General features: G+C 36.3%; 1 protein-coding gene across 1 annotated transcript; it reads left to right on the forward strand.

Annotated features, from left to right (window-relative positions):
- The first annotated feature begins 7,570 nt into the window (after window positions 1–7,570).
- On the forward strand, window positions 7,571–7,996 carry LOC149179137 (uncharacterized). The gene has a single exon (XM_089422364.1). The coding sequence runs from the start codon at window positions 7,571–7,573 to the stop codon at window positions 7,994–7,996; it is 426 nt and encodes a 141-aa protein (XP_089278490.1).
- Window positions 7,997–14,955: the final 6,959 nt, after the last annotated feature.

Genomic DNA, 14,955 nt, shown 5'->3' on the forward strand with positions numbered 1-14,955 from the left:
GGGTCGGTGTGCTGCCAGCCTTTGGGCCCTTTTTGTTGTTTCTTGGTTCTCATGGGGTCCTTGCGAGCAAAAGGGCAGTCATATTGAAGGTGCCCTATTTGCATGCAGCCCCTTCACTGGAACGTTGTGTTCTCATAGTCAAGCTATTGTATCCATTGAGAATTATTGAAGTTCAGCGTGATGTGGTCAGGTAGCCCCTGACTCAAGTCCACTTCTACACATATTCTGGCAAATGTAAATATTCCCCTAATAGCTCTGTCTTCATCCATTTTTAGGAATTTCCCAAGGGAGTTCCCAATGGCTGTTAATACTTTGTGATGCAAAAAGTGTAGTGGGAGCCCATGTAGCCTTACCCATACAGGCATCGTTGTGACTATCATTGTATTGGCGTCGAAATCAGAAAACCAGGGGGTGGTGAAGAGGCCAGCACTGCCCCAAAACCAAGGCCACTGATTGATAATGTTGTCTCTTTCTTGTTCTGTGTTAAATCTAACTATGAAAAACTGTTTGGGGCATAGGTAAATTTCATAATTAGATGTCCATGTTGAGAAGATCCATTGGTGCAAGGCATCTGATTTTGGCCAGAAACCATTAAATCTACAAATAACTGCATTATTAGATAAATCGGTGTGTAAACTAGTTACCTCTGGCATAGATACTTGTAGAGTTGGTGATTCTGGCTTTTGTTCAACAATGTAGGGTCCTGGTAACTCTGATGGTGGTGTTGCTTTATTTTTCATTTTTTCCTTCCCTTTCACTGCATCCCGAAAGGAACCTGTATTTTTAGAGCTGGTTCCAGTGCTTCCGCCACGCAGTCGGAGATTTAGGATAATGGTTGAATCTTTGGCAATGCCATAGTACTGGAGGGTTTGGTTGTCCTGCATACTGTACCCTGAGTATATGAGGTTTTGAAGTTGTGCTGGGGTTCCAAGGTGACCCTGGATTTCCTTTTTTAATGCATGGATGCTCATTCCCTTACTGAGCCGCATGCAAAAGTGTTTGCCCTCAATCAATTTGATGAAAATCTGAACCAGATCTGCGTCCGTGCGGAGTAGATCGGTCTTGTGGAGCCCTCGCTGAACCAGATCTGCATCCATGCGAAGTGGATTGGTCTTGTGGAGCCCTCGCTTTGCTGGATCTGGCCGACTGGGAGGTAGTGGCACATCATTCTGTTCAGCCCTTATTTGCATAGCCATTCCCGACCTGAACATTTCTCCCTTGTCTTTAAGCATAACTGAATCAGGGTGGGTTTGCAGATCTGGTCGGTGACGGGCTGCATCATCCATGCCATGTCGAATTATAATGGGTTCAGACGGCACACGGTAGGATAAACCCTGAGACAGTGAATGCGCCCGTGACCTGTATGAAGATCGACCTGCCGCAGGGGACCGATCAGCCACAGGGGTTTTGTTATCCGGCCCACTGCGGAGCCAAATCCTTGTCCGTGTATTCGATTTCGGTAGCCCTGCAACCGATTTCCTGAGGGGGCTAGCTGCTAACACACCCCCATCCTTGATCTGCAGCGTAGCGGCGGCGCTCAGGAGTCCAGAAACCCTAGCCATCTCCGTCGTCTCTCCAAAAGAAGTTTCAATAATATATTATTAATACTTTTTATTATTTTATAATAATTAATTACTAGTATTTTTTTACAAATTTTTAATTTATTAATTACTCATACTTCTTTTGTAATTTTATAATTAATTATTAAATTTGATAAAAAAAATATTATAATTAAAATTTTACATCAACACTTTATATATTAATTTTATGTTTTTTTTAATTGAAAAATGCATATGCTTATTAGATTTGGAAAATAATTTATTAAAAAAGATATATAACGTATATTTTTATAAAAAAATATTAATATTAAAAATAATAAAAATTATTTAATTTTTATTAAAAATTAATATCAATATAAAAATAAACTAAAATAATTATGAAAATTTAATCTCAGCGTGAAATTTATTTGGTAAAGTTTGAAAATATAAATTAAATATAAATACAAATGTCTCATATTTAAATTTCACAAAAATATCCTTTAAATTTTGATTCTCTTAAATAATAATAATAATAATAATAAAATTATATTTTACCTTTTTTCCTATTTAATCTTGACATTGTGTTTTCCCCATTTAATCTCGACATTATGTTTGCTAATAAAAATAACATTTCCCATTTAATCTCGACATTATGTTTGTAATAAAAATAACATTTCATTATAAAAAAAATCAAACATATATGTATTTAATTAAAATTAGTTCATAAAAATGTAAAATAAATATAAGTATAAAAATCAGTATTCAGATATTCCACTCATAATATCCCGTGTCAATTTACTAAGCTGGTGATGTCCATGTCATGTGGATATTATATTCAACCAAATGATAATTTAATACGAAATTGTCCCAGGTTAGCCCATGCTAAATTGACCGAAATGATGATTTCTCTAAATACTCAAGTGATTATATGAAAAAAAGCCATATTATCGTGGTGTAATTTTACCATATTTTGTTAGTAAAAATTAACATTTCAATCGATAACATTAATCATCTACCTATACGATGTAATTTCACTGTGTTTTGTTAATAAAAATGAACATTTCATTATAAAACATCAAGCGTGGAGCTATATAAGTAAAATTCTATGCAACTCTATGCTTTGTTTGTTATGATGAAAACAATAGGTAACAAAGTTGAATTCATATTTTCTTTTATTTTAACATAAACTATGAGTAACACTTAAAATTATTTTAAGTAAAAAATGTTTATAATATGTAAGTACATTTATAAAATATATTGTGACATTTCTATAATTTTAAGTTATTTTTATTGTCATGTTTTACTTTTACAGTGAGAAACGAATTCTTGTTTTTACTGAGAAATGGATAATAAGTTGATTTAGTGGTAACAGTGGTTCAAATTTAATAAAGTAAAAATTATAACACTTATGATATGGTTTTTATGGAAGTTCTAAAAATTTGCTCATGAACCTCAATGACTCTCTTTTACCCAACAATTATCAGATATCAGTTATCAATTAAGAAGCAGTTACTCCTTATATGCCTTCCTTTTACATAAGAGAAGGGAGAAGGAGGGAAAGGGTTGTTGTTTTTCTTGGAAAAGAAAAGATGAGAATTCCTTGACCTGAAGAGAGTTTCAGTGGGAACAATTCTTGAAAGAGACTCCCCTGGAGGAAGTAATACCCATATCTGCGTTTCCCTGGACGAAGTAATACCCATATATGCCTTCCTCTTACATAAGAGAAGGGAGAAGGAGGGAAAGGGTTTTTGTTTTTCTTGGAAAAGAAAAGATGAGAATTCATTGAGTTGAAGAGAGTTTCAATGAGAACAATTCTTAAAATAAACTTCCCTGGAGGAAGTAATACCCATTGCTGGCTGGACCTGGAGTCCTAAGGCCAAAGCAATAGAAACTACTATATTATAGATAAATGATTCATTGGGAAAAGAGGAGCTTGGGGGGAGAATACTTGACATGATTTCCAAATTCTCATTGGAAGGGTGGAGAGGTTCATTGATCTCAATTTAGACTTGTAATGGCAGATAAGTGCAAATGGTTAACTGTGTTATGATTGCTTTTGATGAAATGCGAATCTATTAATATTGTGCAAGTAGATAATAAACTTTATGGTATTTGATTTGCATGTTCTCTAACTTCATCGTAGTTATAAAGAGAATGTAGTGAAGAAGTAAATCTGGGAATTGAGATTTCACTGAGAATATAAATGTGTATGAATAATTAGCCTAGGTATGCAAACAATATGTTGTTAGGCAAAGTATATAACACTTAATGTGCAGACCAAATGTATAGACCTTGTACCTTCCTACTTGACTATACCTACATGTAATATGTTGTTTAGGAGAAGTATATAGTACATCATGTGCAAGCTAAACATATAGACCCTGTACCTTGCTACTTGAACAGAATAGTCAGGTTTCCTGAATTCAAGAATTTGGGCAAGGCCGAACTGTGCACCCATCATCTATGATAGAGTCTTTTCATATTAATCTAGCCCAGAATATAACCATATATGAAAACACTTAGACAAGCTATTACAGTGAAGAATGAATGTTGTCAAACATAAGATAGAATACTTGTTACTGTTTATGGTTCAGAATAACCAAATTAGAAATTTAAAGCTTATATCAAGATTAATGTCGTTAAGTGGGCCAGTCAACTATATTAATGATAAACTCAAAGTAGGGTTCCCTTCATTATGAAAATAATCCAGTCGTTACCAATAACCATGAGAACGGAATGCATGTAGAGACAAATGCATTAATTATCAGAATAGATATATATATATATATATATATATATATATATATATATATATATATATATATATATATATATATATATATTTACCTGGAACAACTCGGAAATAAATTTCAATTGCTAATCAAAAAACTTAAGGCAGATTAACAACTATAACTCCATTCTAGGAAATGAATTAAATAGGTGCAATAATTATAACTCAGATACAGAAAACCCAATGATAAAGCTTTTGTTTAAAGACATAATAACACTTTTAACATTTAAGTAACCCTCAAATTTGTTCAGATGGCAGTCTTGGGAAGGACACCAAAGAGAAACGTTCTGAAGGTCGAGCAACCCTGGTTGGGAAAAACAAATCAATATTCCATTAACATAGACTATAATTGTTCATAGAAGGATCAAGAACAATTTAAAAAACATACCAACCATTATATCGGAATGAAAAATGTTCAACAACCTTACCGTTGATTAACTTACGTTCGATAATCTTACAAAATGAGAACCCAAAATATAGACAGAATTGTGCCAAAATTCCCATTGGGAAGTTGCTCAAGGAGCTGTAATAAGATGCAACACCAACCCCATGTCCAAATTAAATACAATGTTGACCATTAACCGAAATGAAGAAAATCCTCAAAGGAAGAAACCCTCATGCAGTGGGTAAATTATTCCAGCAACATTTGTTAGAGGGAAGGCCTGCATACCCATGGGCTTTGCGATGGAGGAACTCAAGTCTTCCAAAGGTCTCGCACCCACGCCCACCCACTAGTAGATCAAACCCTACATCAAAGAACGTAGGTTAGGCTTACCATAATTAATAAACCAAGAAAAATACAGATGCATTCACCATACAATTTCTGAAAGAGAAAAACGTGGCCACTCATTCGCTTACCTGGGGAAGGGCAGGCATAACAAAGGTTCTCTGTGGCACAAGCTCCAAGCACCATTGTGGATGTAACGCCAGCAGGAAAAAGATTAGCTAATATTAACACATTAACTGTGAATAGTATGTTAACTCGTTGATACAGAAACTAAATTAAATGAAGGGAAAAACCACCGATGTAATTCTTGATAATATCTACTGGATGAGAGTGAATGATCTCGAAATGGTAGCGCACAGTTCATAGGCGAACCTGTCTACAAGTGGGGACTCCTGGCAAGCTCTCCACGATGCATAGTAGATGGGGAAGAGACAGATTGCAGGAGGGTTTCACTGAAGAGATCAGGGTTTTTCCAAGTCGTAGCTCCCAGAGCCACACCAAGCGAAATGAACTCAGAAACCAAACAAGGTGCCAAGTCATAAGGGTATACCCTCGAGATCTGGCGAAGCATCAAGCTCATTGCCTCCATCGAACAGTATTCCCAACAACATATGGCACATGATGAGAATGAGCTCTGGCAGTTGGTGGCCATCCAACCATGGACCAACCGGATAAGGCCAAGAAATGTCAATACAATACGGTGTGTGATCCGAATTAATAACCATAGAATATTTTCATGTACAATCCGGTCAAGACATTAAATCAAGCAAGTATTATAACTTTAATAAGTATGGTTGTAATCCGAGGCAATGATGTTTACTGTACTTTGTAATAATTTTTAGACTTTAATGTATTTCATATTGATGCTCATTCTTGGTAAGTAAAGTTTTTTTTATGGATACGATGTTTGTATGGTTTCTATTATTTAGGTGTTACAATTGGTATTATAGCCTCAGGTTGCTACATTGAGGATGGGTTGAATGATTTTAGATATAACAAAAATAGTTCTGATGCACACAGGAGCATCGCACATAACCCAGAAGTATGGGTACAATTGCGAGAAACAAATGTTGGCATCAATGTTGCTTTACTAGAGACAGTCCAACAGTTAAGAATAGAAATACAGAACCTACGTGTTGATAATGAAAGATTACATTTGGAGCAAGAGAAGATTATGATAATTTTGTTAGATAAACAAAATCAAAGGAATCCAGACCCTAGTCAAGGAGAAGAGAACAAGACGAAAACTAGCAGACAACAAGAACAGCATAAGGAATCAGAAGGAGTACAAATGGGTAATGAGGAAGAGTCAGATAAATTTTCCAATAAAAATAGATCAAAAAGGCAGAAAATAGAACTTCAAGGAGAGTTCAAAAAGATCAAACCACCAAACTATAACGGCGAGGTAGAAGAAGCAGCAGAGGCCTGGCTTATTAATATTTCCAAATATACAAATATGACGAAAATTTGAGAGCAAGGCTAGCAATCTATCAGCTACAAGGCAAGGCCCCCCTGTGGTGGGAAGAAATCAAAATAGTCAAAGAAATTAATGAGCAAGAGATTACCTGGGAACAATTTCAAAGGCATTTTAAGGATAGATATCTGACTAAGCATTTTTATAATGATAAAGCAAAAGAGTTTCATGACTTGAAATTAGGACAATAGACTATGGATGAACTTATAACTAAATTCACATCTCTGCTAAGATATGTTCCTTATATTCATGAAGAAAAATCTAAAATCCAACATTTTATCAGCAGCCTACCTGCCTTCATGAAAGAGAAATTGGAATTTGATAACCAAAAAATGATGGATGAAGCAGTCCGGAAAGCTCAGATCTGCTACCAGGAAATGAAACAGAAAGGCGAAGTGAATAAGAATTGGCCAAGTAAAAAGGGGCAGAAATTTTTACAAATAATAAGAACATGAAGAATACGAGAACCAGATTCCCAAGACGAAAAGGACCAAATGGACCTGTTAATTGAAATCAACAGAAGTACAGACCTAAGAACGAAATAAAACAAAATGAAGCATCAAGTAAGCTGGAAACCAGTTAGGTTCCTCGACCACCTTTGCAGCGTTGGGGCTGCGGGGAACCCCATTACTACAAGAACTGTCCTCATAGAGGGAGAACGGAACCTATTGCAAATATTCATGAAGCTTCTACTGTGCGTGATGTGGCACGGAAAGTAACCTGGATCAATGCAGTGTTGGAAGATCGCTAAGCAAATTATCAACCCTCGATGGTGGAACTTAAAGGTAAAATATCTGATCATCATGTTCCCATTTTAATAGATTTGGGTGCTAGCTTGATCTATGTCAGTGCCAGAATAGTTAATGAATGCCACCTAAAAAGTTCAAAATTTAAGAACCCCTGGCTGGTTCAATTAGCTACCGGTGCAAAAAAGAAGAGTTTGTGCAAAAGTAGAGGGTTGTGAAATAAAATTAGCATTACAACAAATTAGGGAAGATTTAAATATATTACCATTAGGTTCGTACAATGTCTTGATAGGCATGGACTGGTTGGAGCGGCAGTGGGCCTTAGTAAACTGTAAAGATAAGACCATTGATTTTCTGTCTAATGATGGTACTAGAATAGAGATTCAGGGAGTCAAAAGAGAAGTCAAGTTACGATCTGTTACAGCCCACCAACTGGCGAGATGCATGCATAAGGGCTGTCAAATCTATGCGATTGAAGTGGGATATACAAACTCCAAAGATAAAATGTCAGCCTTAGAGAAAATACCCGTAATTCAAGACTTTAAAGACGTGTTTCTAGAAGATATTCCTGGACTACTACCCAAGGGGAATCTTGACTTTACCATAGAATTGCTCCCTGGAGCGGCTCCAATATCAAAGGCTCCCTATAGAATGAGTGTTCCTGAGTTAATTGAATTGAAAATCCAGCTGCAGGAGTTGCTAGATAAAGGGTATATCTAACCCAGTGTATCCCCTTGTGGAGCCCCCATTTTGTTTGTAAGAAAGAAGGATAGTACTTTGCGGTTGTGCATAGATTTCAGACAACTGAACAAGTTAACCATAAAGAATAAGTATCCCTTACCCCAAATAGATGACCTCTTTGATCAGGTTAAAGGAGCAGTGGCATTTTCAAAAACTGATTTAAGATCTGGATATCACCAAATTCGAATTAAGGATGAGGATATATTCAAGACTGCCTTTAGAACCTGCTATGGCCATTACGAGTTTGTAGTCTTGCCATTTGGACTCACTAATGCCCCAACAACCTTCATGAGCATGATGAATGGGATTTTTCATCCTTATCTAGATAAATTTGTCCTTATATTTATTGATGACCTTCTCGTGTATTCCAGAAATATTGAGGAACATAAAGAACACCTTCGCATAGTGCTATAAACCTTAAGAGAAAATCAACGCTTCGCCAAATTCAGCAAGTGTGACTTCTTTAAAGATCAAATCCAGTACCTAGGACATATTATATCCTCTGAGGGTATAGCGGTTGATCTAGAGAAGATAAAAACCATCATGAATTGGCTTGTTCCAGCCAATGTGGCAGACATACGCTCTTTTATGGGAATTGCAAGTTATTAGAGGAGATTTATAAGGGGATTTTCCAAGGTTGCTTATCCAATTACCTCCTTACAAAAGAAAGGAACAACTTTCAAATGGTCACAAGCCTATCAAGAAAGTTGTGAAAGGTTAAAGCATTTGCTTACCACAGCTCCAGTATTCAACATTGCAGATCCTGAAGAGGATTGTATAGTTTGCACAAATGCATGCAAAGAGGGTGTGGGTGGCGTTTTAATGTAGAATGACAAGGTCATCGCTTATGAATCCCGTGATATCAAAGAACATGAACATAAATATTCTGCTTATGATTTGGAGCTGATGATGTGGTGCACGACTTAAAAGTATGACGACATTATTTGTTGGGGAAAAGATTTCTGCTTAAAACAGACCACAATAGCTTAACCAGTTTCTTCAATCAGCCTACCTTAAATGCACGCCAAGCTTGATGGACTGCATTCTTAAGTGAATTGATTTTGAAATCAAGCACTTCAAAGGAAAATAAAATAAGGTGGCAGAGGAATTAAGTAGAAAGCTGCACCATATTTATGAGATTTCTTTTAGTCAAGTTGAACTTAATTTTATGGATCAACTAAAGGAGGCAACCCAGAAGGACCCTAAATACAGCTACCTATGGCAACAAGTAAAATATGCAAAAGGTCGGAAAAGCAAAGAGAGTATAGTATTAATTCTGAAAATTTATTGTTGTTTAGAAATCATATTTACCTAATCAATTGTCTTTAAAGCAAAGCATGTTAGATGAATTTCACAGAAGCCCCTATGCTGCTCACCCAGGCTATCAAAAGCTCTTATTGGCTATCAAGAACGCTTACCATTGGCCTAGTCTGAGGAAGGACATTGCCAAATATTTAGCTAAATGTCGTGAATGTCAGCAAGTCAAGACGAAGCACCAACACCCTAATGGATTATTGTATCCGCTACCTATTCCTGAATGGAAATAGGATACTATAACCTTGGATTTTACAATGGGATTACTACGATCTAAAAGACAAAATGACTCAATTATGGTTGTGGTAGATAAACTGAGCAAGACAGCTCATTTCATATCCGTCAAATCCACATACCAAATGGCTCAAATAGAAGATATTATGAAAGAAATTTTCCAGCTACATGGTATGACGAGAGTCATAATATCGGATTGGGATGTTAAGTCCACCTCTACTTTTTGGAAAGCATTGTTTACTAGGTTAGGTACAAAAATCCACTTTAGCACCGCTTATCACCCCCAGACTGACAGGAAAACCAAGCGAGTGAATCAAGTGGTAGAGGACATGTTGCGCATGTATGTGATGCAGCAACCTGGGAAATGGGAAGAGTATCTACATTTGGTAGAATTCGCATACAACAATGGTTATCATGAATCGCTTAAGATGAGTCCTTTTGAAGTACTCTATGGAAGGAAATGTACCATTCCTGCAAACTGGAATAGTCCGGAGAATAAGATGATATTAGGACCAGATATGTTGGAGGAAATGGAAAGAACCGTGAAAAAGGTTTGACAAAATTTGAAGGCTGCTCAAGACAGGCAGAAATCGTACGCTGATAAAAAGAGAACTTACCGAGAATTCCAGGTAGGAGATCATGTGTATGTGTGGATTAAATCGAAGAGGAGTACATTGAGGTGGGGAAAGTGTGCCAAGTTGGCCCCCCAGTTCTGTGGCCCGTTCCAAATTCTGGATAGAATCAGGCTAGTGGCCTATCAACTAGCCCTACCCAGCCACATTCGGGTTCATAATGTATTCCATGTTTTCCTTTTAAATAAATATGTGTATGACCCTAGACATATCATAAACTGGCAAGAACTTTAGGTTATATATATATATATATATATATATATATATATATATATATATATATATATATATATATATATATATATATACACACACACACACACACATATGTGTGTGTATATATAGATATATGTGTGTATATATATATATATATATATATATATATATATATCTATATATATAACACATAATTTACTTATTTGAGGATATAGTGATTATGTACATGTCAATTATATAATAATGGTATTTATGGCAGGTCGAACCGGAAGGAGAATTCCTGGTTGAACCCCTGCGCATACTCGATATGAGAGAAGTAACAATGTGGAAACAAGTTATCATCTAGGTTAAAGTGCAATGGAAGCACTTTAGACCGGAGGAAGCCACTTGGGAAGATAAAGACTTTATGCAGGAGGCGTATCCAGAATTTTTGCAAGAACAGATGGAAGAATGAACACCGGGAACGGTGTTCGGCTAAGAGGGGGAAGAAATGACAGCTCCAAAACTTAAGTTATTTTTACTTTCATGTTTCACTTTTACAGTGAGAAATAAATTCTTGTTTTTAATTTTGAGAAATGGATAATAAGTTGATTCAACGGTAACGGTAGTTTAAATTTAATAAAGTAAAAATTATAACAGTTATGATACGGTTTCTATGGAAGTTCTAAAGAATTACTGATGAACCTCAGTAACTCTCTTTTACCCAAAAGTTATCAGTTATCAGTTAAGAAGAAGTTACTCCTTAACTGCCTTCCTCTTACATAAGAGAAGGGAGAAGGAGGGAAAGGGTTGTTGTTTTTCTTGGAAAAGAAAAGATGGGAATTCCTTGAGCTGAAGAGAGTTTCAGTGGGAACAATTCTTGAAAGAGACTTCCCTAGAGGAAGTAATACCCATTGCTGGCTGGACCTGGAGTCTTGAGGCCAAGGGAATAGAACTGCTATATTACAGATAACTGATTCGTTGAGAAAAGAGGAGCTTGAGGGGAGAATATTTGGACGTGATTGCCAGATTCTCATTGGAAGGGTGGAGAGGTTCATTGATCTCAATTTAGACTTGCAATGGCAGATAAGTGCAAATGGTTAATTGTGTTATGATTACTTTTGATGAAATGTGAATATGTTAATATTGTGCAAGTAGATAATAAACTTGATGGTATTGTGTTTGCATGTTCTCTAACTTCATCGTAGTTAGAAAGAGAATGTAGTGAAGAAGTAAATCTAGGAACTGAGATTTCGCTGAGAATATAAATGTTTATGAATAATTGGCATAGGTATACATGTAATATGTTGTTAGGCGAAGTATATAATACTTTATATCCAGACCAACTGTATAGACCTTGTACCTTGCTACTTGACTATACCTACAGGTAATATGCTATTTAGGAGAAGTATATAGTACATCATGTGTAGGCTAAACGTATAGACCTTGTACCTTGCTACCTAAACAAAATAGCCAGGTTTCCTGAATTCAAGAATCTGGGCAAGGCTGGACAGTGCACCCATCATCTATGATAGAGTCTTTTCATATTAATCTATCCAGGAATATAACCATATAGGAAAACAATTAGACAATCTATTACGATGAAGAATGAATGTTGTCAAACATAAGATAGAATATTTGTTACTGTTTATGGTTCGGAATAACTAGATTAGAAATTTAAATCTTATATCAAGATTAATGTCGTTAAGTGGACTAGTAAAAAATATTAATGATAAACTCAAAGTATGGTTCCCTTCATTATGAAAATAACCTAGTCGTTACCAATAACCATGAGAATAGAATGCATGTAGAGACAAACACATTAATTATCATAATGTATATATATATATATACTTGGAACAACTGGGAAAGAACTTTCAAATGCTAATCGAAAAACTTAAGGAAGATTAACAACTATAACTCCATTATGGGAAATGAATTAAATAGGTGTAATAATTATAACTCAGATACAGAAAACCCAATGAGAAAGCTTTTGTTTAAAGACAAAATAACACCTTTAACATTTAAGTAACCCTCATATTTGTTCAGATGGCACTCCTAGGAAGGATGCCAAAGAATGACGTTCTGAAGGTCGAGCAACCCTAGTTGGGGAAAACAAATCGATATTCCATTAACATATACTATAACTGTAAATAGGAACACTTTAAACAACATACCAACCATTATATCGAAAGAAAAAGTGTTCAACGATCTTACTATTGATTAACTTACATTCGATAATCTTACAAAACGAGAACCCAAAATATAGATAGAATTGTGGCAACATTCCCATTGGGAAGTTGCTCAGGGAGCCATAATAAGAAGCAACAACAATCCCATGTCCAAATTAAATACAACATTGGCCGTTAATCGAAACGAAGAAAATCCTCAAAGGAAGAAACCCTCATGCAGTGGGTAAATTATTCCAAAAACATTTGTTAGAGGGAAGGCCTGCATACCCGTGGGCTTTGCGATGGAGGAACCCAGGGCTTCCAAAGGTTTGGCACCCATGCCCACCCTCCAGTAGATCAAACCCTACATCAAAGCATGGAGGTTAGGCTTACCATAATTAATAAACCAAGAAAAATACAGATGCATTCAACAGACAATTTTCACAAGAGAAAAAGTGTGGCCACTCATTCACTTACCTGAGGAAGGGCATGCTAATAAAGGTTCTCTGCGACATAAGCTCTGGGAACCATTGTGGATGTAACGCCTGTAGGAAAAAGATTAGCTAATATTGACACCTTAACCATGACTACTATGTTAAATCGTTGATACAGAGACTGAATTAAACAAAGGGAAAAACCACCGATGTAATTCCTGATAATATGTACCTGATGAGAGTGAATGATGTCAAAACGGTAGCGCTCAGTTCATAGGCGAACCTATCTGCAAGTGTGGACTCCTGGAAATCTCTCCATGACGCATAGCAGATGGGGAAGAGACAAATTACAGGAGGGTTTCACCGAAGAGATCAGGGTTTTTCCAAGTCGCAGCTCCCAAAGCCACACCAAGCGAAATGAACTCAGAAACCAGACAAGGCACCAAGTCATAAGCGTATACCCTCGAGATTGGCGAAGCATCGAGCTCATCGCCTTCGTCGAACAGTATTCCCAACAACAGATGGCACACGATGAGAATGAGCTCTGGCAGTTGGCGGCCATCCAACCATGCATTGACCATATAAGGCAAAGAAATGTCAATACAATACGGTGTGTGATCCAAATTAATAACCATAAAATATTTTTATGTACAATCCTGTCAAGACATTAAATCAAGCGGCTACTATAACTTTAATAAGTATGGTTGTAATCTGAGGCAATGATGTTTACTGTACTTTGTAATAATGTTTACACTTTAATGTATTTCATATTGATGCTCATTCTTGGTAAGTAAAGTTTTGTTTTGTTTTGTTTTTTTTTTTTTTTTTTTTTTTATTTATTTATATGGATACGATGTTTGTATGGTTTGTACTATTTAGGTGTTACATATATGTTAGTTAATTGATGTGTATTTTATTTTTATTAAATTATAAATTTAAATTTTATGAAAAAGGTTAAAAAGAGAATTAATTATTTAATAAAAATTGTCATAATTTTTTATTATTTTAATAATAACAATTTACAATTTTATTGTTTTTCTAAAATCAACTTAAATTAACAAATATTTATTTAAATACATTATTTTTTATTTTTATAATATTTTTTATATAAATTTTAAATTTATTTTAATTATTTTTAATTAAAATAACATAATAAGGAAATTCCTCCAATGGGGTGATTAGACGGTGGTACAAGTGGCACCAGAGCAGTCCTTGGGACTTGTTTCGGCTCCACGCACTTCATAAATTCACACTCATGCAAACTCAGTGCATTCAATACATAGATACGAGGGAGGATCCTACCATGTTTATAATTCCAAGTTGGTCATGGCGGAAGTTTAGTGTGGAAGCTTGGGAGATGAGTTTTGGTTAGCAGGGAGTGTGGCTCTATATCCGTGGTGCTCCACGGGGTTTTGACCTTGGCTGAGAGGCGTTGTGGGGGATCAAGGCCCTATGGTGTGGTTTGGGGATCATTCATTGCTTTTCCCGTGGGACCCGGGGACACGAACAAGCGCGGAGCTGAGCCGCCACCAAGCTCTGGCTCCATCATTGGTTCGCGCAAAAGGAATTTGTCTCACTGGGCCTTCTTGTCGAAGTGTGGGATAAGGAGTGTGAGTCTCTTCGCCTCTCTGTATGGTGGTTAGTCGAAAACTCTGCTCCATCTGGTGGTCCTTAGGAAGCAATTAGTGGGTTTTGAGTGGTCGCTCTCTGGAATTGCTTGGTGTAAGGCCACCCTCGGGGTGATTGGTGCATCTAATATGTGCAACTATGGATTGAATTGCGCCTGGGGTGTCTACAGCGAAAGAGATGAAGGTCATTTAGTGTGGACCACAACTTGTTTGTCTTGTTCTTGTCAAAGGATGGTAAGCTGTGTGTGGGTTAAGGTGTTTGAGCCTACTAGTTCTGTAGGGTGGTTTTCTCATAATCTCCCCCATCTGGTGGTGCTCAGGTGTGAATTT

The sequence above is a fragment of the Pinus tabuliformis genome, chromosome 4_1 (genome assembly GCF_031772625.1).
Source record: "Pinus tabuliformis cultivar Carrire ecotype Pingquan chromosome 4_1, CPIR1, whole genome shotgun sequence".
Classification (NCBI taxonomy): Eukaryota; Viridiplantae; Streptophyta; class Pinopsida; order Pinales; family Pinaceae; genus Pinus; species Pinus tabuliformis.